Source organism: Agelaius phoeniceus, chromosome 6 (genome assembly GCF_051311805.1).
Source record: "Agelaius phoeniceus isolate bAgePho1 chromosome 6, bAgePho1.hap1, whole genome shotgun sequence".
NCBI lineage: Eukaryota > Metazoa > Chordata > Aves > Passeriformes > Icteridae > Agelaius > Agelaius phoeniceus.
In genome coordinates, this window is record NC_135270.1 from 9,910,044 (window position 1) to 9,936,083 (window position 26,040).

The 26,040-nt window shown below is 52.9% G+C and overlaps 4 protein-coding genes across 4 annotated transcripts; 3 read left to right on the plus strand and 1 right to left on the minus strand.

Moving 5' to 3' along the window:
* The first annotated feature begins 772 nt into the window (after positions 1-772).
* Positions 773-14,011, plus strand: LOC143694310 (uncharacterized). The gene is made up of 2 exons (XM_077179641.1): positions 773-970; positions 10,987-14,011. Exon 2 carries the CDS (start codon positions 11,098-11,100, stop codon positions 12,013-12,015), a length of 918 nt encoding a protein of 305 aa, XP_077035756.1. The 5' UTR covers positions 773-970; positions 10,987-11,097; the 3' UTR covers positions 12,016-14,011.
* On the plus strand, positions 2,399-3,337 carry LOC143694256 (proto-oncogene Mas-like). The gene has a single exon (XM_077179436.1). The coding sequence runs from the start codon at positions 2,399-2,401 to the stop codon at positions 3,335-3,337; it is 939 nt and encodes a 312-aa protein (XP_077035551.1).
* A 629-nt stretch (positions 14,012-14,640) lies between the features above and the next one.
* Positions 14,641-15,645, minus strand: LOC143694226 (mas-related G-protein coupled receptor member A-like). Its single transcript, XM_077179405.1, is given in 4 exon segments — positions 14,641-14,940; positions 14,943-15,187; positions 15,190-15,459; positions 15,462-15,645. Coding segments are annotated over 4 exon segments (999 nt in total).
* Positions 15,646-19,186: 3,541 nt separating this feature from the next.
* Positions 19,187-24,385, plus strand: LOC143694308 (mas-related G-protein coupled receptor member D-like). Its single transcript, XM_077179639.1, is given in 3 exon segments — positions 19,187-20,534; positions 20,537-22,796; positions 23,036-24,385. Coding segments are annotated over 2 exon segments (981 nt in total). The 5' UTR covers positions 19,187-19,628; the 3' UTR covers positions 20,612-22,796; positions 23,036-24,385.
* Positions 24,386-26,040: the final 1,655 nt, after the last annotated feature.

Genomic DNA, 26,040 nt, shown 5'->3' on the forward strand with positions numbered 1-26,040 from the left:
TCCAAGGCCAGGCTGAATGGGGTTTGGAGCAACGTGGGATAGTGGAAAATGTCCCTGCAGGCAAAGGGACAGTCAGGCATCAGACAAGCACAAAATCAAGCCCAAGTGTTCCCAGGACTGAGGAGGAGCAGGAGCAGCTCTGGTGAAGGGCTGGCAGGGGGTTCACAGCACCCTGGTCCCTGATAGCTTTCATTGCACCATCAAGGGCATTGGCAGTAATCAGGGTGGGCTCCAAGTGCTGACAGCCTGGCTGCAAGCAACTGAGTGCTGTCCTTCCCCTGGGCTCTGTGAGCCTGCACTGGAATGACAAAAATGGGAATTCTTGCGTCATTTGTGATTCCTTGGGCACAGGGGAGGTTTTGGCAATGAATCTGGAGCTCTTCCCAGAATGGGAGCAGTTTCTGACAAGCATCCAGATGCTTCACCAGCACTGCCAGCACTGCCAGCAGCATTCCAGTGCCACCAGCACCACCAGCATCCCTCTGCTGCTGGAGGGACACTGACCCCTCAGGGAAGAGAAACACAGAATGGTAGAGAGGGAGAGAAGGTGGTTGGAGAATTGGACATTCTGCAGGGAAGGAATATTTCTATTCAGAAGGAAATGAGGAGCCATTTGCAAAATTCTTCATGTGGACTTTTGACAGAAGTCACTTCCTTTGTAGCAAAGAAAAGAAATATTCAAGATAAAAACCTGAGAGGGAGTGGAGCTGTGACATAGCCAAAGCTGTAAAACAACTTCAACCTGCCCTATGACCCCACTGAGCCTTTGGGAGCAACACAAGGACAGGGCACAGAGAGGAGCCAGCAGGACAGAAGTGAGGAGCTCCTGGTGACCTGGGCACTTTCTCCTTCATGTCCCTGACCTGCCAGGAGCCGCTTTAGGACATGGATCCCAAAGGAGCAAGAGGTACCAGGAAGCGCCGCTGATCTGCACAGAGCCCTTTGCCTGCTGCTGCCCCACAGGGAACAGGTCAGTGGAATGTTTGCCTTCCTCCCTAGCCCACCTTCCTCTCCTGCAGCAGCTGCTCTGTTCCTGCCACCCTCTCCCGCTGACCCCAGGACCCTCCCCAGCTCCTCTCTCTTCTCCTGTGCATCCCGTCTGTATCCTAATACTGAAATGGGCCAGAACAAACTTTCTAACACAGTGCAAAGCATGAGGAAGCAGGAATTCTTGACCTGTAGAGGACACAGAGGGATCTCTCCTTGTATTGTGTGTATGGTCAGACTTTGCAACAGGGTATTAATCCATTAGAACCACATGTAGGCATTAAAAAGTTTTTCTTTTCTAATACATAAAACACCATTTTCCTAGAACTCATTTCCATGCATCCACCTCCTCCTGCAAGTCCTTTTATGATCCTGGAGGTTCATTAAGCAGTGTCTCTCTGGTGGTCATATTCAATGAATGCTGCCATATTAAAGGTGCCCTTGCCTTGAACTTTTCCTCTGGCCATGCACTGTTGCTTCCTGTTCAAGAATTTACCCCAAAACAACTGCAGGCCTCCTGATCTGTTTCTGCACTGGTTCCTGCCATGTTTGCCATCCTGTGTGCCAGCCTTCACATCCTGTGAGAAACAACCGCCCACTTTTTTAAATTTTGAAAGGTTCATTAAACCTTAACAAAAAATGCAACAAAAGGACTGAATAATCAGAAGCAGGCCTGGGAGCTTCCCTCACGGCTGCCCACCACATGGCTGGCTGATCTTCAAGATGGATGCTTCACCTCTGATAGCCTGGGGGTTGCATCAGCTCAACCTGGCCCCTCCCAAAGTCTGTCACTCAGCCCTTCTTTGTGTTTATTGCTGGAGCCTGCTTTCTTGCAACTTGACTCGAGGGTCAGGTGTTCTCATGCTGCACCTGTTCCCCGCCCAGCAACAAGCTTCTGTACACCCCTTCTTTCTACCTGTCCTAGATGACTCAGGCTCTCTGATGGAAACAGTACAGAGGGGAGAGAAGGGGACTATGGGGTGAACAGGGGACATCTAAACAACAGACTACAATAACATAATTATATATCAATCAAGCTTCTATTAATATTCTCACAGCATTCATCCCTTAACTGTGAGAGCCAGTCATCTCATTATCCATCTATAAGACATCCTTTAAAATTTTGGCCACTTTACTTTGGAACAACTTCAGAAGAACTGAAAATGTTTATTCTCTATGTTATTTATCAGCCTCTTTCTAACCAGACCAACCCTTCCACCTCCCTCTCCCGCCCCACCATTTCCACCGCCCTCCTCCCCTGCACATCTCACTCCTCCCCACTGAATCCTTCCCACTGCAGGCAGCTGCTGAGGAGCTGCATGGTCCATCCCTGGATTCTCCAAGCACTGACTGCCCATCCACTCTGACCACAGCCAGGGGCCACATCCCACTGCCTGCCCAGCGTCCATCCATGGAGGTGAGCACCGTGTCCCCTCTTTTCACCTCACCAACTGACACACCTGCTCCGTGTGACATCAATGTCTCCAGTGTGGCCGTGCACTTTGTGACCCTGCTCATCGGCCTCTGTGGGCTGGCTGGGAATGGGGCTTTCCTCTGGCTCCTCCAAATTAATGCCATCACTGACTTTGTGGCATTCAACCAGGCCAGCATCGACTTCCTCTTCCTCATTTTCATGGTCCCCTCCACCCTGCTCTTTCTGCTGGAAGAGGTTTCCTGCTTTACTATAATGCCCCCAATGTATTTAAGCTTGCTTTCCCAGCTGTCAATGTTCACCTACACTATGGGGCTTTTCCAGCTGATGTTCATCAGCATCGAGAGGTGCAGGTCCATCCTCTGCCTGTTTTTCTGTGTTGGACAAGTTTCTGAGCACCTGTTGTGGGTGATAATGAGTGCCCTGTTCTGGGCCTTGTTCTTTGTTGTCACTGCTGTCAATCCTACAGTGACTTCCCTGTGCCAGTCACACGAGCAGGAGCAATGCCAGGTGGCCCTCACATCCATGTACACCCTCAACCTCTTCCTATTTGCTACACCCATGGTCATCTCCAGCACAATCCTCTTCATTCATGTCAAGACTGGCTCCCAGCAGCAGCAGAACAAGAGGCTCGACATTGTTGTCTTTCTCATTGCACTCTTCAGTCTGCCCCTCAGTCTCTGGTTTCTCCTGCAGCAGCTCGGTTACATGGCTGTACCCGCCCAGGTGGTTTTCCTGCTCACCTGCATCCACAGCAGCATCAAACCCTTCATCTACTTCTTGGTGGGGAGCTGGAAGAGAGACTGGTCCATGAGGAGCTGCTGGAGACACTGCTCCATGGAGAGCTGCAGGAAGCACTCCTCCATGCAGTCCCTAAGGAGGGCAAACACCACAGGGTGTTTGAGGAGCCAAAACTAAACACTGCCTCTGGAAATGATCCTGTTGTGAACACCGGGGTCTGACCCTGTTGTTTCCTTCCACTGCACTGCTCTAGGACCCCGGGACAGTGGCTGAGAGATTCCTTGAGTCTCCTGATCATTAAATACCCACAGGATCACCCTGCCTGTGCTGGTGCATCCCCAGCCCCTTTCCAGGCCGCTCTGGGCTCTGATCCGTGCTTGTGAGGCCTTAGCCTGGAGGAGCAGCCCCTGGGCTCAGCTCCTGTGGCGCTGATCAGAAACACCCTCTGCTCCCAGGAGCTGCTGCTGTCCGGCCTCCTGGGCTTTTATCAACAGCCTTGGAAATTACTGGAGTGCCCTGGATGCCACAGCATCCCTGCTCTGCCACTGTCACAGGAAGCTGCCGGCCCCAAGCGTGGCCAGGGTGAAGCATTGCTGGCAGTGACGCCCATCCCTTGGGGCCCTGGGAGCAGCGGCCCCAAAGGAGACCCTTGGAGCTCTCCCGGGCCCAGCAGCGCTGAGCAGGAGCTCCCTGGCACCGGGGCCTCTCCCAGCTGGGATCTCTCCCGTCTGCTGCCCTCGGCTGATCCCCAAACGCCCACGGCTCCTGGGCCCAGCCCCCCAGGGCTCCAGGCCCAGCCCTTGGCACAGGCAGGAGATGCAAAGGGATCCGCAGGGAGCATTTCACTGCCTGCCAGGGCAATTGCTCACAGGGACCTTGCACTGACTCTGCCTGCCTGGCTGGCTCTGTGCACACACGTCTGCATCTGCTCTGGCAAATGTGCCAGAAATGCTGCTCTCTCAGCTCTCTTAGTGCCTGAGACATCTGATTGGGGAAGGCCTGGAAGCAAGGATCAGGCATAAATAAGGTTAAATGCTGCAAAGTGATATCCCTCTGCTGAATGGCTCAGTTTAAGGTGTAACTGAAGTGCTGTTACGTTGGAGTGCTCTAAAGCTTTTAAGCCATTTTCCTTTTATTCCTTACCCTCGCTGTCCTTTTGTCACCTGGCCTTGCACTCACACACAAACACACACACAGGGACAGCACTTTGGTGTGCTGGTGCTTAATATTAAACCTTTTTTTTACTGATTTCCTTGCTGGTGCTTTTGTGCCTTCACAAATTCTTCCTCTGCCCTGGCTTTGGCCTCCCTCAGCAGGCTGGGATGGTGCAGCCCCAAGGGGAGAAGGCGTCCATGCTCCTCAGCACAGCCACCCCCTTCCAGGAGCAGGGTGACATCTGTGTTTGTCACCATGGGCTCCATGGGACATCAACCCCCCTCCCTGTGGCTTCTCTGAGGTCTCTGAGCTGGGGGTGTTCAGCCTGGAGAAGGGAAGGCTTCAGGGAGACCTTAGAGCCCCTTCCAGGCCTAAAGAGGCTCCAAGAAATGGAGAGGCTTTGGACAATGGCCGGAAATGACAGGACAAGGGGGAATGGCTTCCCACTGCCAGAGAACAGGGTTAGGGGCAATATTGGGAAGAAATTCCTCCCTGTGAGGGTGCAGAGGCCCTGGCACAGGTTCCCAGAGATGCTCTCGCCTCCCCATCTCTGGAGGTGTTCCAGGCCAGGCTGGATGGGGTTTGAAGCAGCCCTGTCTAGTTGAAGGTGTCCCTGCTTACAAAGGGGTGAGATCAGGAAAAGACAACCACAAGTATTCCCAAGACTGAAGAGGAGGAGGAGGAGCTCTGGTGAAGGGCTGGAAGGGACACCACAGCACCCCAACATCTGGACTCTATTGGCTTTTATTGCATCATCAAGGCTACTGGCAGTAAGAAATGTGGGCTCTGATGCTGATAACCTGCTGCAAGCCTGTCGTGGTTTGGCACTGGCCATTCACTCGCCTTCTCCTGCTCTCAGCTGGGCAGAGGAGAGGGAAACAAAACTTAACAAAGGAATCATGAGTTGAGATGAGAACTGGGAGAAAAAACACTCTTTGCAAAAAAATGGGTCAAATTTTCTGGTATCAAGTAAATTTATTATTAACAGATTCAGAAGATGAGAAGTAAAATAAAGCTTTAAATCACCTTTTTTCCCCCAGCCCCTCCATCTTTCCCATTGACAATGCAGGGAGACAGGGCATGGATGTCCTTCACCAGCCTTGAAGCACTGCCAATAAAACACCGTTTACCTGGAAAAACCTGGGTTATCCATTAAACAAAGAGAGACTGCATATTCTGGGAATAATTAAAACAAACAAAACACTGATATCATTATATAATATCTTGGGAGCACTTTAGGGAGTATCTATAAAAAAATCTTGAATATTATAGTGTATAAAAATGCCTGGAAATTGTTGTTTCTTTGGACATATCTATGGCAAATAAATTTCCAAGATGTTCACAATTTTGACTCAAAATTGTTATTAGGCTAACACGATTTCCTGTAAGACTTCAGTGTCTTGGTGTCTGCAGGGACACAGCCATGGCTTGTGCTGCCTGGAGCAACCATGATCCCCAGAGCTGAGCTGGCATGGACACGATGGCCCAGGGGCTCAGCATTCCCCACCCCGAGTGCTCTGTCAGTGTCACAGCAGAGATCTCCCCAGAGATCTTTACTTTTCAATTTTGTCAGCCAGGAGCAAAGGTGTCTCTGCCTTCAGAAATTCTTCCCCTCCACTGCCTGCAGCTGCTCCCTCAGCAGGCTCAGGTGGTGCAGCAGCAAGGAGAGGAGGAGGCCGTGCTCCTCAGCACAGCCACCCCCTTCCAGGAGCAGGGTGACACCTGTGCTTGTCACCATGGGCTCCACGGGGCATCACCCCCCTCCCTGGGGCTTCCCTGAGGTCACCAGCCCCACCACACCCACACCTTCTCTCCAGCCCCACCACACCCCACACCTTCTCTCCAGCCCCACCACACCCCACACCTTCCCACCACATCTTCCCAGCAGCTCCATCATGTCCCACCCTCCCACACCACCCTCCCATCCACTCCCCATGCAGCCCACCCCCCTCCCGTCCTTCCCATCCCTCCCAGCCCCGTGCCTGAGGCTCCAGTCCCTCCCCACGGGCTGCTCACCCCAGGCTGCCCTGGAAGCCTTTGGGGCCGTGTTTCTCTTGGAGATGCCCCTCCCCAGCTCCATCCCTGGTGTCCAGCCCCCCAGCCTCCTTTGGACACAAACAAGAGGCACTACAAGGATGGCTTGGAGTGCCCAGGGTGAACCTTTTGAAGGCCTTTCATCAATGCCTCCTTTTATTCTCTTCACCTGCTCTGGCCTCTGTTCTAGGGAGCCAGCCCAAGGCATCAGGCACACAGGGGCTGGAGGGGCCAGGAGGGCTCTGGGTGCCACCAATCCCAAATCTCCCACTGGACAGCAGCAGAGCCCAACAGGTCACACCTGCAGCCAGGGAGTGGCCAGGGACTGGGAACACATCGGGATGGCAGGGCATGGCATGGCATGGCATGGCATGGCATGGCATGGCATGGCATGGCATGGCATGGCATGGCATGGCATGGCATGGCATGGCATGGCATGGCATGGCATGGGAAGAGGAGTGGAGATGGGAACTGGGAGTGATACCAAAATCAGCTGGAATAAACTTTCAAACACAACGGAGAGCTTTAGAAAAAGCAGGAATTCTTTGCCTCCAAAGGACACACAGATGGAGCTCTCCATTTTTCTGTTTGGGTTGAGACTTTACAACAGGGGTGTTATCCATCATAAGCACAGAGAGTTATTAAAGTTTGTTTCTTATCTAATACATAAACATCACTTTCCTAGGACTCATTTCCATGCATCCACCTCCTTCTCCAAGTCCTCTCCTGGCCCTGGAGGATCATTCACAGGGGTCCCTGGTGTTCATATTCACTGAGTGCTGAGATATTAAAGGTGACCTTGCCTTGAATTTTTCCTTTGGCCATGTGCTCTTGCTTCCTGTTATAGAACTTGCCCCAAAACCACTGCAGGCCTCCAAATCTCTTTCTGCACTGACTACAGCCACGCTTATCATCCTGTGTGATCCTGAGGAGCTCATTGGAGCTGGGCTTTCCTCCTTCCTCCTGGGTGCTAGAACCTTCTAGGCAGGAGGAGCAGGGACACTGCTGGGGGTCCCTGTTGGATCAGAGCAGGATCGGGGCTGTTGGGGGTGACAAGGGGGCCCCAGGGATGGTCTGGGGTGTTGCAGGTGGTTTCAGAGGGGTCAGGAGAGGCTCGGAGCGGGTTGGAGGGGGTCTGGATGCCGGCAATCCCAAATCTCCCCATTGGAGGAGAGCAGAGCCTGACAGGCCACGCTCAGAGTGGGGAACAGCTCTGTCTGGGAAACCTGTGGGATGTGATAGGATGGGGTGAGGATGGAGAGCAGGGTGGAGATAGGGATGGGGATGGGAGGAGGAATCAGCTGAGCTGTGCTTCCTTGGCCCAGAGCATGTTTTGGCTCTGAGACCTCAGAGCCCTTCCTGGAACAGGAGCTGTTTCTGAGAAGCACCCAGCTGCCTCACCCACACTGCCAGCACTGCCAGCATTCCAGTGCCACCAGCACCACCAGCACCCCTCTGCTGCTGGAGGGACCATGTAACCTCAGGGAAGAGTAATGAGGAATGGTAGAAACCGATCTACAGAGGGAAGGCAGTGGGAGAATGGGACACTCTGCAGGAGAGGAGTGTTTCTCATCAGGAGAGAAAGAGGAGCCAGTCACAAAAATCTTCATTTAGAGCTTCTGACAAAAGCCACTTCCGCTGTAGGAAAGAAAAACAACACCAAAAAACCCCCACACCCAACATAAATAACTCAGAGGAACTGAATTTCTGAAGTAGGCAAAGTTGCAATTTTCAATTCCCCCACTCCCTCCATGACTACACCAAGCCCTGGGAAACAACACGAGGGCAGAGCACAGAGAGGAGCCAGCAGGACAGGAATGGGGAGCTCCTGGTGACCTGGGCACTTTCTCCTTCATGTCCCTGACCTGCCAGGAGCCGCTTTAGCACATGGATCCCAAAGGAGCAAGAGGTACCAGCAAGCGCCGCTGATCTGCACAGAGCCTTTTGCCTGCTGCTGCCCCACAGGGAACAGGTCAGTGGAATGTTTGCCTTCCTCCCTACCCCACCTTCCTCTCCTGCAGCAGCTGCTCTGTTCCTGCCACCCTCTCCCGCTGACCCCAGGGCCCTCCCCAGCTCCTCTCTCTTCTCCTGTGCATCCCGTCTGTGTCCTAACACTGAAATGGGCCAGAACAAACTTTCTAACACAGTGCAGAGCATGAGGAAGCAGGAATTCTTGACCTGCACAGGACACAGAGGGATCTCTCCTTGTATTGTGTGTATGGTGAGACATTACAACAGGGTATTAATCCATTAGAACCACATGTGGGCATTGAAAAGTTGTTCTTATCTAATACACTGCCATGGTTTGACACTGGCACAATGCCAGTGCCCCCATGAAGATACCCTCTCCCTGGTAGCTGCTGTGAGATGTGACCAGGAATAAGCAAAGCAGGCTCCTACTTAGGGAAGAAAGAAAAGAAAACTTTATTAACTACACTACAACTACAGATAAAAAGGAACACACACACAGGGAAAATGAAAATCTTACAAATACATTTCCTCCTCCCCCCACCAAATTTCCAACACAATACATCTATTCCTCAAATCACCAACTCTTAGTCCAGAACCACCCTTCAGACAATCAATCCTCAGTTCATCAAGAGGAGAGGAGTCCTTCTTGTACCATGGGCTTCCCCTGGAAACACAGCTGAAGCCTCGTGTGTTTCCGTGTCACTTGTGGCACCGCCCGGAGTACATCTGCCATCGTGACCTCTTCCTCTCATGTCCAGTGCTCTCACCACTGAACACGGACCAGAGCTGCTTCTAGGGTTGTCTTTTTAAGGATGCTCTGTCCCGATCCAAAAAAGGCACAGTCTCTCCTTTGGGACACCTGTCCCCACAATCTCTCCTTTGGGACACCTGTCCCCCCCATATTTTTTCACCCCCCGGGGCCGAGGGGCACCAACACTGAACCCTCTTGGTTCTGAGGCATTGCCTCCCCCTAGAATGCAATCTCTGTGTCACAAGGAACATGGTTCTGTCCATGGCTGTACAAAAAGAGTCCAGCAAAAGCCACTCCATCATCTCTTCCCACTAGGATTCTTCTCTACTCTTCCACTATTTCTCACTCGCCCAGACCTCTCTCACACTTGTACATTTCCTTCTTCATCTTCCCCTCTATCTCTCTTCTAGGAGAGGTCAATGATCTGTAAAGTTCTCATTCTCTGAGAAGGGGTTAAAAGCTCCTACAAGCGGCCGGCTGAACCCCCCCTTCTTCTCCGTCCCAGCCGTGCTGCCGGCACAGGCCCATGTTTATCAAGCTTCAAGGTTACAGTCCCAGGCAGCGGCTCTCTCTCTTTCTCTCTCTCTCTCTGTGTCTCTCAGGGGGTGCTGCCCGATGGCTCCCGGTCTCTCTCTCTCTCTTCCACCCTTCCACCCCCGGGCTCAGGCCTACCTCTCTCGGCCACATGGCTTTTCCCCTCCCCCTGCCCAGCCAGCAGCTGGGCCGGGGCAGAGACCCGAACTCTTTCCCGCCGGAAACCCAAGAGGACCCTCCCAGGGGAGAGCTCTGCTTTTAACCCCGTGTTCTCAGAGGCGTGTCCATGTCCTAATGGCCAGGTTAAATGCCAATATTAAAGCCTGAATATCCATTGGCCAAAAACACAGCATCCCAAAAAACACATTTCCTGTCAAACCACCACATTCACAGACACCGTTTTCCTAGAACTCATTTCCATGCATCCACCTCTTCCTGCAAGTCCTTTTATGATCCTGGAGGATTATTAAGCACGGTCTCTCTGGTGGTCATATTCAATGAATGCTGCCATATTAAAGGTGCCCTTGCCTTGAACTTTTCCTCTGGCCATGCACTCTGGCTTCCTGTTCCAGAATTTACTCCAAAATCACTGCAGGCCTCCTTATCTGTTTCTGCACTGGTTCCTGCCATGTTTGTCATCCTTTGTGCCAACCTTCACATCCTGTGAGAAACAACCGCCCATTTTTTAAATTTTGAAAGGTTCATTAAACCTTAACAAAAAATGCAACAAAAGGACTGAATAATCAGAAGCAGGCCTGGGAGCTTCCTCATGGCTGCCCACCACGTGTCTGGCTGATCTTCAAGATGGATGCTTCACCTCTGATAGCCTGGGGGTTGCATCAGCTCAACCTGGCCCCTCCCAAAGTCTGTCACTCAGCCCTTCTTTGTGTTTATTGCTGGAGCCTGCTCTCTTGCAACTTGACTCGAGGGTCAGGTGTTCTCATGCTGCACCTCTTCCCCCCCCAGCAACAAGCTTCTGTACACCCCTTCTTTCTACCTGTCCTAGATGACTCAGGCTCTCTGATGGCAACAGGACAGAGGGGAGAGAAGGGGACTATGGGGAGAACAGGGGGCACATAAACAACAGCCGACAATAACGTAATTATATATCAATCAAGCTTCTATTAATATTCACACAGTATTCATCCCTTAACTGTGAGAGCCAATTATCGCATTATCCATCTATAACACATCGTTCTAAATTTTGGCCACTTTCCTTTTGAACAACTTCAGAAGAACTGAAACTGTTTATTCTCTGTGTTATTTATCAGCCTCCTGCCGAACAGCCCAACCCTCCCACCTCCCTCTCCCACCCCACCATTTCCACCACCCTCCTCCCCTGCACATCTCACTCCTCCCCACTGAATCCTTCCCACTGCAGGCAGCTGCTGAGGAGCCACATGGTCCATCCCTGGATTCTCCAAGCACTGACTGCCCATCCACTCTGACCACAGCCAGGGGCCACATCCCACTGCCTGCCCAGCGTCCATCCATGGAGGTGAGCACCGTGTCCCCATCTCCTGCCTCACCCCCTGAAGGAGATGATCTCTGTGAGACAGATGTCACCACCATGGCCACGCACAGTGTGACCCTGCTCATCTGCCTCTGTGGGCTGGCTGGGAATGGGGCTGTCATTGGCTTCAGCCTGATAAGCCGTAACTATCGCGTCTTTGACCTGGCTGTCATTGACTTCCTCTTCCTCCTCTTTGCGGTCCCCTCCGCCCTCCTCTTCCTGGTGGAGGAACTGTCCTGCTCTCCTATCCTGCCCGAGCTGTACCTGAGTTTCCTCTTCCAGCTGTCAGTGGTGTCCCTGTCCTGGGGGCTGTTCTGGCTGATGCGCAGCAGTGATGTGTGGTATGTGTACAAGCTCTGCAAGCTCTGCTGCTGCTGGGAGCTTCCCAAGCGCCTGATGTGGGTGGTGGGATCTGTCCAACACTGGGCCTTCTTTGTTCTCTTCACTGTCATGCCCACGGTGACATTCCTGTGCCCATCACACCAGCAGGAGCACTGCCAGGCAGCTCTCATCTCCATGTACATCATCATCCTGCTCCTCTTGGCTCCACCCGTGCTCATTTCCAGTACAGTCGATTTCATTAAGGCCAAGCGGAGCTCCCAGCAGCAGCAACTCAAGAGGCGCGACATCGTTACCTTCCTCATTGTGCTCTTCACTCTCCTTCTCAGCCTCTGGTATTTCCTGCAGCACCTCGGTTACATTGTTGTGCCCTCCCACTTTGTTTTCCTGCCCACCTGCATCCACAGCAGCATCAAACCCTTCATCTACTTCTTGCTGGGGAGGTGCTGGAGGCCCTGCTCCATGGGGTCCCTCCGACTCTCCCTCCAGAGGGTGTTTGAAGAGCCAGAAGAAAACACTGCCCAGAGAAATTATCCTGCCATGGACACGGGGGTCTGAGCCTGCTCATCCCTCCCACTGCTCTGCTGAAGGACCCCAGGAAAGTGCCTGAGGGGCAGTCCTTGAGCCTCTTGGTTAATCAATATCCAAGGATCATCCTCCCCATGGTGCTGTATTCCTGCAGGACAGGGGAGCAGGAGTAATTCCTTGGGTGATTTTGTGGGATGCTCTGCAGGGAGCACATTGCAGCATGGCTTTCCTCCTCCCTCCTGGATCCACATGGCTCCAAGCAGTGCAGCTGGTCTCAGTGCTGTTCCCCAGCTCTATTCCCCATGGAATCACCCTCATGGCCACTGCCCCAGGGAATGAACTCCCTCTCCTTTGCCTCAGCAGATGAGTTCCATGGTGTTTTCAGGGAGCTCTTACCTGCAAAGAATGGGACACCTTCATCCCTGGGGACACACCCAGCACGGGGTGGCAGTGATTTCCCAAATCCCTGAAGGGCTGGTGCCTCTGGATGGCAGGAGAGGGGTTGGGATCACAGGGAGCATCCTTCCCCTTCTGTCCAGCAGAGCCAGCCCTGCATTCCCAGCTGATGGGAAGGGACACCAGGAAGGGCTGCAGAGATGGGGAGGGACAGCAACATTCCCTTATCCTTTCCTTGGGAATTTGTCACATTCTTCAATTCCAGAACTGAATCCTTCTGAGTAAAGTACAGGGTCGATAGGGAACTCCACTGAACTCCTGTGCCTGTATCCAGAAAGTACATGGAATATGGACATTCCCATCAACAGATGCTTGGGCCATTTAATTGCACAGAAATTAGGGGGTTGTGCTGCTCTCCTGCAGAATGGGGCCATCCATCCTCTGGTTCCCCAGCATCAGTGTCCAGGGAAGCCCTTGAGCACCTCCAGCCTGAGCCTGGCCACCCTCAGGAGGAGCTGCACAGCCACTCTGCACAGCAGCTTCAGCCACAGTCCAGCCTGTCCTCATCTTTGTCATTCTGGAACCACCCCTCAATCACATTTGGATTCATGGTTTTTGTTTCTTTCCACTGTGGTAGTTCCCACCCTCGGAATTTGTAGAATAAACAAGATCCAGGCTTCCCTGCAGTGCCTGTGGCTGTTAAACAGTGTCCAAAATGGCTCATTTCCTTCTTTTATCCCATTCCAAAGCCTCTGGCTGCTCTGGGAGCAGGGCAGCTACCTGTCTCATACCAGAGCCCTTCCTAAGGCACGTGCCTGCAATGGCTGGGATGATGTTGGCACTGCCAAGAGCTCCTGATTCCTCCTGGGAGAGACCTGGGCAGCAGCCACAGCTCTTGCTCAGGGGGAAGTTGTCCCTCCTTTTCCCACTGCCTTAAATCCAGGGGAAACCAATGTGCCACTGCTTCTGGAAAGGGAAGTGAGAGTGAAAACCATGTGTGGAGTCAGGCTTTGGAGACACACTTGAGGTTAAACAGCTAAGGAGCATTTATTAACTGAGTTCTTAATAAGTAACAAAAGAGACTTTGATATCTAAGAGGGTTTTTCTCTCCCTGACTCCCTTTTCCTGTCCATTGGAAAGACTTTCCATGGTGCAACCTCTTGTCCATGGAAGAACAACTCAGCCAGGGCGTTTCTCCCAAGGCAAGTGCAGAAGGACCATTCTACTTCCATGTACTTTTTCTGCTTCCCAGCACCTTCCTTGTCTCCAGTGTCACCCAGGCCACTCCCTCCCTGAGCTTCCTTTCAAAAGAGCAAGACTTCAAAGCAAAAGCTTTCCTGGTTGTCCCTGCCCATGGAAGAAGGAGAGATGGAATGAGATGATCTCTACCGTTCCTTCCAACCTGTCCTGAGGTGACTTTATGATGCTGAATTGTGTCCCCATTCATCTGTTTAGCCCAGAAATAGGTTTTGCCCATTTCAGACTGGTTCTTGAGCAAAGAGGGGGAGAGCAGGTGCAGCAGTTTGTTTTCAGAAGCTGCGCTCACTCCTCCCCATTCCTGCTCCCAGACCGTGCTGTCTGCAGCACAGACATGCAACACACAGCTCTCCTTTGCTTTTGATAATTTTTGAACTAGCTGAGGCTGAGAAGTTCCCTGGACTGTTGCTTTCCTTTTGCTTGGAACTGTTCAAACCTGCTCTGGACTGAAAACCCAGAAGAGCACGGGGAGCTCACACCTGTGGCCCACCGGGGCCTGGGACGCGGCATTTTCCATCACCAGGGGGACTGATAAGAGACTGAGTGAGCCAAACTACACTCCACAACAAGGACTTGCTGAATTTGCCACCTCTGCAGAACAGCAAGGGATTTTATTGTCTAATATTGTTTCCATTTTTTATGCTTGTGAATACTTTGCTTGTTAAATAAACAGTTTTTTCCACTTTTCTCTAAGGAAATCTTATCCTGAATAAGTTGGGGGAGGCTGCTTGAATTTGTTTACTAGAGGAAGCCCGTTCAGAGGCTTCCTCCCAAATTTTCCCTAAAGCAGGACACAACCCAAAGCATTCCATGAGGATTCCTCGTGTCACTCACTACCACCCCTGGCAGGAGGGCCCCTGCTGCACACAGCACCGGCCTGGCAGAGCTCAAGGAGCATTTGGACAATGCTCTCAGGCACAGCCTGGGATTCTTGGGATGTCCTGTGCAGGGCCACGAGCTCAACTCCATCAACCTTGTAGGTCCCTTCCAACTCTGGATATTTTATGGTTCTATGTTATGCTGAGGATCTTTCATGATGATTCCACTTGATGATGACTCCACTGTGTTGTCCCTGTGCCCTGGCTCTGGCACAAAAGCCTCAAAAGCCCTCTGCAAGGCAACACTACCAGAGGAGGTGAATTCCTCTGCACAGCTCCCAGCCAGGAAGTGAATCAGAGGGAGGGCAGAGCTCTTGGCACAGGTGAGCAGGAGAGAGGTGCTGGCGGCAAAGACAGAGAAGTCAAACGCCCTCAGCAACAGCCAGTGCCCAAAATCAGCAGTGAAGAAGGTGAAGGGCATGACAGGAGCAGCAGGAGCAGGGCACAGAGCTTCCCTGGGAGCTGTTTCCATGGGCAGCACAGGAGCCTGGCCATCAGGGCCAGAGCAGAACAGGCCAGGCTGAGCACTGAGAAGAGGCAGCTCAGCACCAAGGCCATGGGCACCAAAGAGCAGCAATGGAGGGAGGCAGTGAGCAGGAAGGAGAGCAGCCAGAGCAGGGCACACAGGAGCATGGGGAAGCACTGCGAGCAGTGGCAGGGCCAGCAGGACACGCGAGGACAAACAGAGCTGTCACAGCACTGAGGGCTGTCAGACAGGAGACAGCGGCAGCGAAAGCCAAGAGGATGGGCACCTTCAGCCCAGCTGTCACACCCCACGAGCCCAGCTGCTGGCAGAAGCTCTCTGGGACAGAAAATAGCCCCAGGGGGATGATGATGGAGAGCAGGAAGGTGAAGCCAGCCATGGCCAGGCTGAGCACATAAGGGGTGATGGGGTTCCTGTGGATGCAGAAGTTGAGGAGCCAGAGCACAGCCCCATTCCCACCATTCCACACAGGCACAGCAGCAGCAGCAGCAGCAGTGGGACAGGCACTTTGCTCCACTGCCTGTGGTCACACTGGCTCCAGTTGCCGTGGCTCTCCTCATTCCAGCTCCCCTTGGATGCCTTCCCACCGGGCTGGCTCCAGCAGGCAGGGCTGGCTCCCTCCGTGGCAGGGGACAAAGTGCTCATGGTGACACCTCTGCTGCTTCTCCTGCCCTCACACAGCTGGAGGGGTGACACACAGAGACACCAGAGCAACGCTGCTGTCCCCCAAACGTGGCTTTTCCCATCTTTTCCCAGCCACAGCTTCCATGTGCAGCCGCACAGGCAGGGCTGAGGGACAGGACAGAAGGCAAGTAGGATGTGGCAGCCTGGTCTGGCATGCCTGGCACAAAAGCCAGGCAGATACCTCCTTCCTGGCTGTGGACAGGACACAGCTGGAGGAGGAAAACAAGTGGAGAAGGAAGGAATTGCCCATGGAGATATCACAGAGCAAATGGCTTGGGGATGGATCTGAGCTGGACTTTCAGGTGTCAGTTGATTTCACTGAGCTGATGGATTCCTTCAGCAGGACACTCGTTTCAATATTCCCTCCCTTTTCCCACACTGTTTATAGCTTTCAATTCCCTACAGACCTCAGTTCTGCCCCCAAAATCAATCACCAGGTTCCACCCAATGAGGGGGCCCTGATTAAGGTGGAAGAGAAGAGTCTGACCTTGTTTCCTCTGGCAGCCTGCAGAACTTCCCCGCAGCGCACTGCCCTCAGCTCCCAGCCTCCAGCTGCTGTCCCTGGGCCGGGATCTGCAGGAGCTTCCCTGGAATGGTCCCTTGGGAAAGGGGAGCGCGGCCCGCGGGGTGAGCCCGAGCGGCGCCCGGCGCGGGCTCTGTCCCAGCTCCTGCCACAGCCCCTGCTCTCCGTGCTGCCTCGTGTTCCCCAGGGCTCTCACACACAGGCAGCTGCCTCAGAGCTGCCACGGCCTCAGGCCTCTGCTCCTCAGCTGCTCTTCACTCTGCCCGGGAAATGAGCAACAGCAGAGAGCCCCAGCAACCACACCTGTGCCCAAAGCGCTTTGGCTCCATCTCAGCTTCTGTTCTATTTTATAGCAACCTCAACCCCAAAATCTTGTCTTCTGAACTGCCTGAACTTGCCCCCTGTCATCCCCTGACGTGGATCCTTATGACCCTGAACTACAAATGTGCTGTTAAACTTTCATTTCTGTTTCAAATGTGGTTTCCCCACTTGTATACCACAATTTAAGTGGCACCGGACCTTCACCATTCAGTTTCCAAGAAGATTCATGCAATCATAAATTCTGTGTGCGAGCTGGAGCACTGGCACACAGCAGAGGGATGATTTGGGATTTCAGCAATGTCATTTCTTCTGAGAAGAGGCAAATCCATGCTACTCTCTTGGCTTTAATCCTTAGAAAGTTGCAGGTTTCCTTTGAGTCATCCTCTACACTCCACTGGGAGTCTGACAGCAGCCTACAGTGAATTCCAAGGAATTCCTAGAAAGCTGAGGTGAGATGATTCCCACCCAGGCTGACATGTGCCTCAGGGATCTGGGATGCTCCTCCTGGAAACTGCTGGCCCTGGGACCAGAACTGTCACCTCTCTTCCCTGCTGACACCGTGTTTGTGTCCCCAGCTATGGCATCTCACATCCCCTCACCAGCCCAATCCTTTCAAGGGCAAACATTTCATCATCCAGGAGCTGATGGGGCTCCAGAAGAATTGGAGAGGGACTTTGGACAAGGGCATGGAGTGACAGGACAAGGGGGAATGGCTTCCCACTGACAGAGGGTGGGGTCAGATTGGATGTTGGGAAGAAATCCTTCCCTGTGAGGGTGATGAGGCCCTGGCACACGTTGCCCAGAGGGATGGGGTCAGGTAAAAACAAACACAGGAGCTCCAAAGTGCAAGGAGGAGGAGGATGAGTCCTAATGAAGGGCTGGAAAGGGGATCACAACACCCCAAAATGTGCTTCCTGATAGCTTTTATTGCATCATGAAGGCAATTGACAGTAATCAGGGTGGGCTCTAAGTGCTGCTGACCTGGCTGCACGCAACTGAGTGCTGTCCTTCCCTTGGGCTCTGTGAGCCTGCATTGCAATGACAGGAATGGGAATTCTCAGCTCAGTTTGCTTTCTTGGGGCCAGGGAAAGTTTTGGCAATGATCCTGAAAATCAACCCAGAATGGGAGGTGTTTCTGAGAAGCACCCAGATGCTTGCACAGTGCTGTGAGCACTTCCAGCACTGCCAGCAGCATTCCAGCACCACCAGCCCCACCAGCAGCTCTCTGCTGCTGGAGGGACACTGACCCCTCAGGGTAGATAAATGAGGAATGGTAGAAACCTGCAGAGAGAGGAGAAGCATTTGGAGAATGTCCCATTTGGAAAAGAGTTTCTAATCAGGAGGAAATGAGGAGCCATTCAAAGAAATCTGCATGTCGGGCAACTTCCTCTATGGCAGGCAAAAAATGGTCAAGACAAAAAACTCACAGGAAGGGAAATTCTGACGTAGTCAAAGATTAAATTTCTGACTCTCCCACCAAGCCTTGCAAAACAACACCAAGACAGGGCACGGAGAGGAGCCAGCAGGACGGGAATGGGGAGCTCCTGGTGACCTGGGCACTTTCTCCTTCATGTCCCTGACCTGCCAGGAGCCGCTTTAGCACATGGATCCCAAAGGAGCAAGAGGTACCAGGAAGCGCCGCTGATCTGCACAGAGCCCTTTGCCTGCTGCTGCCCCACAGGGAACAGGTCAGTGGAATGTTGGCCTTCCTCCCTACCCCACCTTCCTCTCCTGCAGCAGCTGCTCTGTTCCTGCCACCCTCTCCCGCTGACCCCAGGGCCCTCCCCAGCTCCTCTCTCTTCTCCTGTGCATCCCGTCTGTATCCTAACACTGAAATGGGCCTGAACAAACTTTCTAACACAGTGCAGAGCATGAGGAAGCAGGAATTCTTGACCTGCACAGGACACAGAGGGATCTCTCCTTGTATTGTGTGTATGGTGAGACTTTACAACAGGGTATTAATTCATTAGAACCACATGTAGGCATTAAAAAGTTTTTTTTATCTAATACACAAACACCATTTTCCTAGAACTTATTTCCATGCATCCACCTCCTCCTGCAAGTCCTTTTATGATCCTGGAGGTTCATTAAGCAGGGTCTCTCTGGTGGTCATATTCAATGAATGCTGCCATATTGAAGGTGCCCTTGCCTTGAACTTTTCCTCTGGCCATGCACTGTTGCTTCCTGTTCCAGAATTTACCCCAAAACCACTGCAGGCTTCCTTATCTGTTTCTGCACTGGTTCCTGCCATGTTTGTCATCCTGTGTGCCAACCGCACATCCCGAGAGAAACAACCGCCCACTTTTTTAAATTTTGAAAAGTTCATTAAACCTTAACAAAAATACAACAAAAGGACTGAATAATCAGAAGCAGGCCTGGGAGCTTCCCTCACGGCTGCCCACCACGTGTCTGGCTGATCTTCAAGATGGATGCTTCACCTCTGATACCCTGGGGGTTGCATCAGCTAAACCTGGCCCCTCCCAAAGTCTGTCACTCAGCCCTTCTTTGTGTTTATTGCTGGAGCCTGCTTTCTTGCAACTTGACTCGAGGGTCAGGTGTTCTCATGCTGCACCTCTTCCCCGCCCAGCAACAAGCTTTTGTACACCCCTTCTTTCTGCCTGTCCTAGATGACTCAGGCTCACTTATGGAAACAGGACAGAGGGGAGAGAAGGGGACTATGGGGAGAACAGGGAACATCTAAACAACAGACTACAATAACATAATTATATATCAATCAAGCTTCTCTTAATATTCACACAGTATTCATCCCTTAACTGTGAGAGCCAGTCATCTCATTATCCATCTATAACACATCCTTTTAAATTTTGGCCACTTTGCTTTTGAACAATTTCAGAAGAACAGAAAATGTTTATTTTCTGTGTTATTTATCAGCCTCCTGCTAACCAGCCCGACCGTTCCACCCCACCATTTCCACCACCCTCCTCCCCTGCACATCTCACTCCTCCCCACTGAATCCTTCCCACTGCAGGGAGCTGCTGAGGAGCCGCATGGTCCATCCCTGGATTCTCCAAGCACTGACTGCCCATCCACTCTGACCACAGCCAGGGGCCACATCCCACTGCCTGCCCAGCGTCCATCCATGGAGGTGAGCACCGTGTCCCCTCTTTTCACCTCACCAACTGACGCACCTGCTCACTGTGAGATCAGTGTCTCCAGCGTGGCCATACACAGTGTGACCCTGCTCATCGGCCTCTGTGGGCTGGCTGGGAATGGGGCTTTCCTCCGGCTCCTGCACATTAATCCCAACACCGACTTCGTCTTCAACCAGGCCATTACTGACTTCCTTTTCCTCATCTTCATGGTTACCTCCACCCTGTTCTTCCTTGTGGAGGAAATGTCCTGCTCTGCTATAATGCCCCTGATATATTTGAGCTTTCTTTTCTATCTGTCGCTGTTCACCTACACCATGGGGCTCTACCGGCTGATGTTCATCAGCATTCAGAGGTGCAGGTCCATCCTCTGCCTGTTTTTCTGTGGTTGCCAACTTCCTGAGCGCCTGGTGTTGATGATGATGACTATCCTGTTCTGGGTCCTCCTGTTTGTTGTGACCGCTGTCAATCCCACGGTGACTTCCCAGTGCCAGTCACTCGAGCAGAAGCAATGCCAGGTGGCCCTCACCTCCATGTACGCCCTCAACCTCTTCCTATTTGCTGCACCCATGGTCATTTCCAGCACAATCCTCTTCATTCATCTCAAGCCTGGCTCCCAGCAGCAGCAGCAACACAAGAGGCTGGACATTGTTATCGTCCTCATTGCCCTCTTCAGTCTGCCTCTCAGTCTCTGGTTTCTCCTGCAGCAGCTCGGTTACATGGCTGTACCCGCCCAGGTGTTTCTCTTCCTCACCTGCATCCACAGCAGCATCAAACCCTTCATCTACTTCTTGGTGGGGAGCTGGAAGAGAGACTGGTCCATGAGGAGCTGCTGGAGACACTGCTCCATGGAGAGCTGCAGGAAGCACTCCTCCATGCAGTCCCTAAGGAGGGCAAACACCACAGGGTGTTTGAGGAGCCAAAAGAAAACACTGCCTCTGGAAATGATCCCACCATGGACACACTGCTCTGAGCCTGTTGTTCCCTTCCACTGCACTGCTGAAGGACCCTGGGACAGTGGCTGAGAGATTCCTTGAGTCTCCTGATCAATAAATAGCCACAGGATCACCCTGCCTGGGCTGGTGCATCCCCAGCCCCTTTCCAGGCCGCTCTGGGCTCTGATCCGTGCTTGTGAGGCCTCAGCCTGGAGGAGCAGCCCCTGGGCTCAGCTCCTGTGGCGCTGATCAGAAACACCCTCTGCTCCCAGGAGCTGCTGCTGTCCAACGACCTCCTGGGCTTTTATCAACAGCCTTGGAAATTACTGGAGTGCCCTGGATGCCACAGCATCCCTGCTCTGCCACTGTCACAGGAAGCTGCCGGCCCCAAGCGTGGCCAGGGTGAAGCATTGCTGGCAGTGGCGCCCATCCCTTGGGGCCCTGGGAGCAGCGGCCCCAAAGGAGACCCTTGGAGCTCTCCCGGGCCCAGCAGCGCTGAGCAGGAGCTCCCTGGCACCGGGGCCTCTCCCAGCTGGGATCTCTCCCGTCTGCTGCCCTCGGCTGATCCCCGAACGCCCACGGCTCCTGGGCCCAGCCCTCCAGGGCTCCAGGCCCAGCCCTTGGCACAGGCAGGAGATGCAAAGGGATCCGCAGGGAGCATTTCACTGCCTGCCAGGGCAATTGCTCACAGGGACCTTGCACTGACTCTGCCTGCCTGCCTGGCTCTGTGCACACACGTCTGCATCTGCTCTGGCAAATGTGCCAGAAATGCTGCTCTCTCAGCTCTCTTAGTGCCTGAGACATCTGACTGGGGCAGGCCTGGAAGCAAGGTTAAGGCCTGAGATACCATTCCAGCTAAATCCTGTTCATGTCCTTTCTTTGCTAAATTGTGAATTTTCATGTACAAAAGCAGGAATTGCTGGGGGAAGCAGAGACATTGCCCATGGTCCTGGGTGGAGCAGGGCAGGAGCGGGGCTCTCATAAGGGGAAAGACGTACCCAGGGAGGGTGTGCAAGTTCTCAGAGGGGTCTGGAAGAGTTCAGGAAGGCTCTGGATGCCAGCAATCCCAAATCTCCCCACTCAAGGAGAGCAGGGCCTGCTGGGCTGAACTTGCAGTGGAGGAGTGGCCTCATCTCCGAAAGCTGTGGGATGTGATAGGACTAGGTGACGATGGAGATGGGATTGGGATAGGATAGGAAGCCGCTCAGCTGTGCTTCCTTTGGCCCTGAGAATGTTTTGGCAATGATGGAGCTGTTCCCAGAATGGGAGTTGTTTCTGACAAGGTGACAGATGCTTCAGCAGCACTGCCAGCAGCATTCCAGTGCCACCAGCATCACCGGCATCCCTCTGCTGCTGGAGGGACAATGACCCCTCTGCAAACAGAAACGAGGAATAGCAGAAACCTTTCAGGTGAGGGAATGCAGTTGAAGAATGGGACACTCTCCTGGGAAGGAGTGTTTCTAATTAGGGGAAAATGAGGAGACATTCACAAATGTTATAAACAGGTGCTATGGTGATTGACTCTCAGAAATGTTGAATGAACATTACGTGTGTAATAATGTTCAAAGAAGCTCTGTTACACTTTGGAGCTTTTCTAACGTGAATACTGTGCTCATGTTGAGAGTTGTAATGCTGATCTCTGACCGTGGTGGGCAGTCGAAGCCCGGAGCGCTGCACAAGCTCCGAGAAGGCGGGACGGAGGAGGAGCTGTGTTGGAAAAGCGGGATGTGTCTGAATGTGGGGGGTGGATTACCGGCGGGTGGGCTTACCAAGAGGGCGCAGAGCCTGTTTCTGTTTTGGGCAGTGTGCCTCTGGACCTTATTTTGTGCCGTGTTGTAGTTTAATAAACTTTTATAAATTTTAAGAAGTGGGGCGTAGTTTCTCATAAAAAAAGAAAAAGACCCCTTGATTTGTAGGGAAAATGAAAAAAATCAAGATCAGTAATTCAGTGGCTGTGGAACTGTGTGGAAGCCAAAGATGTAAAAGCATTCCCGACTGCCCTCTGACTGCACCGAGCCCTGGGAAACAACACGAGGACAGGGCACAGAGAGGAGCCAGTGGGGCAGGAATGAGGAGCTCCTGGTGACCTGGGCACTTTCTCCTTCATGTCCCTGACCTGCCAGGAGCCGCTTTAGGACATGGATCCCAAAGGAGCAAGAGGTGCCAGGAAGCGCCGCTGATCTGCACAGAGCCCTTTGCCTGCTGCTGCCCCACAGGGAACAGGTCAGTGGAATGTTGGCCTTCCTCCCTACCCCACCTTCCTCTCCTGCAGCAGCTGCTCTGTTCCTGCCACCCTCTCCCGCTGACCCCAGGGCCCTCCCCAGCTCCTCTCTCCCCTCCTGTGCCCTGAGCTTCCATTCTGCAACTCCTGGTGAACATCCCAACCTTTTCTAATCCACAATTTGCACTGCCCTCCTCCCCTGCACATCTCACTCCTCCCCACTGAATCCTTCCCACTGCAGGGAGCTGCTGAGGAGCCACATGGTCCATCCCTGGATTCTCCAAGCACTGACTGCCCATCCACTCTGACCACAGCCAGGGGCCACATCCCACTGCCTGTCCAGCGTCCATCCATGGAGGTGAGCACCGTGTCCCCATCTCCTGCCTCACCCACTGAAGGAGATCATCTCTGTGAGACAGATGCCACCCATGTGGCCATACACAGTGTGACCCTGCTCATCGGCCTCTGTGGGCTGGCTGGGAACGGGGCAGTTCTTTGAGTCCTCAGGTTCCACATCCACAGGGACACCATGAAACCCATCACTGCCTACATCCTTGACCTGGCCATCATCACTTTCCTCATCCTCATCTTCATGGTCCCCTCCACTCTGCTCTTCCTGCTGGAGGATTTCTCCTGCTCCTCCATCATGCCCCCAGCATCCATACGCTTCCTTTTCCTCCTCTTCCGGATGTTCCACAGCGTAGGGCTGTACCGGCTGACGGCCATCAGCATCGACAGGGGCAGGTCCATGCTCTGCCCACTTGGGCTCTTCTGCCACCTTCCCCAGAACCTCTCATGGGTGGTGGTCAGTGCCGTGCTCTGGGCCCTTTCCATCACTGTCATCACTGCCATTTCTGCGGTGAATTCCCTGTGCCAGTCACAGGAACACAAGCTCTGCCGGGGGGCTCTCATCTCCCTGTACATCCTCAACTTCCTCGTCTTTGCTCCATCCATGGTCATTCCCAGCACAATCCTCTTCATTCACTTCAAGGCTAGCTCCCAGCAGCAGCAATCCAAGAGCCTTGACATCATTGTCTTCCTCGCTGTGCTCCTCACTCTCCCCCTCAGTCTCTGGAATTTCCTGCAGCAGCTCGGCTACACCACTGTGTCCCCCCGGGTGGTTCTCCTGTTTGCCGGCATGCACAGCAGCATCCACCCCTTCATCTACATCTCAGTAACAAAGTGCTGCAGGAACTGCTCCATGGGGTCCCTCAGGGAGTGCCTCCAGAGGGTCTTTGAGGAGCCAGAAGGGAGCACTGTCCCCAGTAATGATGCCACCAGGGACACGGTGATCTAAGCCTGTTGAACCCTTCAAGTGCCCCCATGCAGGACCATGGGGCAGGGACTTAGGATCACCCTCCCACCCTTATTCCTGCAGGGAAAGGGAGCAGAGGCAGTGGCAGGGGCCATGTGGGAGGCATGCTCTGCACAGAGCACATTGGAGCATGGATTTGCTTCTCCCTCACAGGTCCTAGAGCACTTTACCCCCAAAAGAATCCTTCCCAACACGGCTGTGACCCCAAAATTCCCCCTGGCATCTGCTTCCTGCATACCACTGACCTCTGATACCAATAAACAGCACCGTGAACCCCAAGTTGCCTTTGCGCCCTCTGCCAGCACATCCTGGCTTCCTCTGGCTGCTGCTGCCAGCCTGGAATGTGGCTGGAGGAAGGGACAGAGAGGTAGTTAGCCAGGAATTCTGTGATTGTTTAGAAATTTCTGTAATGAACTATGTTTAATGAGTCAAGGCATATTTGACTGTGGATTTTAGCTGGTTTTGATTTAGATCTGTGTTGGTTGAGTGTCAGTAGAAAACTTTATCAGCGCATAACCCATAGAGAATTTACTCAATAGATGGAGAAAAAAAATCAATAAAGTACTTTTAATGGTTCTCATATAACTAGAAAAAATTGGATGTCATAGAATAAGAATGATATCTTGAGAGGTTTAGGATTTCAGAGGCCTATACATACCAAAAGACGTAATTAAAAAATTGCAAGACATAAATTGCAATGGCAATAAGGGAGCCATTTCTTAGGCTTGTACATCAAATTTAATAAAATATTTTTTACTGGAAAAAAAACCCAGGTTATCCATTTAACTAAGATTGATGGCATATTTTAATAGTATATAAAAGAAACAAAACAACTATACTATGATGTAAATATTGGGACCATATTTGGGAGTATCTGTAAAAAATCTTGGATATTATAATGCATAAAAATGCCTGAAAAGTGTTGTTTCTTTGAACCTGTCTATGGCAAATATATTTCCAATATGTTTACTATTTTGACTCAAAATTGTTACTAGTCTAACACGCTTTTGCTGTCAGACTTAAAATGTCTTGGTTTCAGAAGGGACACAGCCATGGCTTGTGCTGCCTGGAGCAACCATGATCCCCAGAGCTGGGCTGGCACGGACACGATGGCCCAGGGGCTCAGCATTCCCCACCCCGAGTGCTCTGTCAGTGTCACAGCAGAGATCTCCCCAGAGATCTTTACTTTTCAATTTTGTCAGCCAGGAGCAAAGGTGTCTCTGCCTTCAGAAATTCTTCCTCTCCACTGCCTGCAGCTGCTCCCTCAGCAGGCTCAGGTGGTGCAGCAGCAAGGAGAGGAGGAGGCCGTGCTCCTCAGCACAGCCACCCCCTTCCAGGAGCAGGGTGACACCTGTGCTTGTCACCATGGGCTCCACGGGGCATCACCCCCCTCCCTGGAGCTTCCCTGAGGTCACCAGCCCCACCACACCCACACCTTCTCTCCAGCCCCACCACACCCCACACCTTCTCTCCAGCCCCACCACACCCCACACCTTCCCACCACATCTTCCCAGCAGCTCCATCATATCCCACCCTCCCACACCACCCTCCCATCCCACTCCCCATGCAGCCCACCCACCTCCCGTCCTTCCCATCCCTCCCAGCCCCGTGCCTGAGGCTCCAGTCCCTCCCCACGGGCTGCTCACCCCAGGCTGCCCTGGAAGCCTTTGGGGCCGTGTTTCTCTTGGAGATGCCCCTCCCCAGCTCCATCCCTGGTGTCCAGCCCCCCAGCCTCCTTTGGACACAAACAAGAGGCACTACAGGGATGGCTTGGAGTGCCCAGGGTGAACCTTTTGAAGGCCTTTCATCAATGCCTCCTTTTATTCTCTTCACCTGCTCTGGCCTCTGTTCTAAGGAGCCAGCCCAAGGCATCAGGCACACAGGGGCTGGAGGGGCCAGGAGGGCTCTGGGTGCCACCAATCCCAAATCTC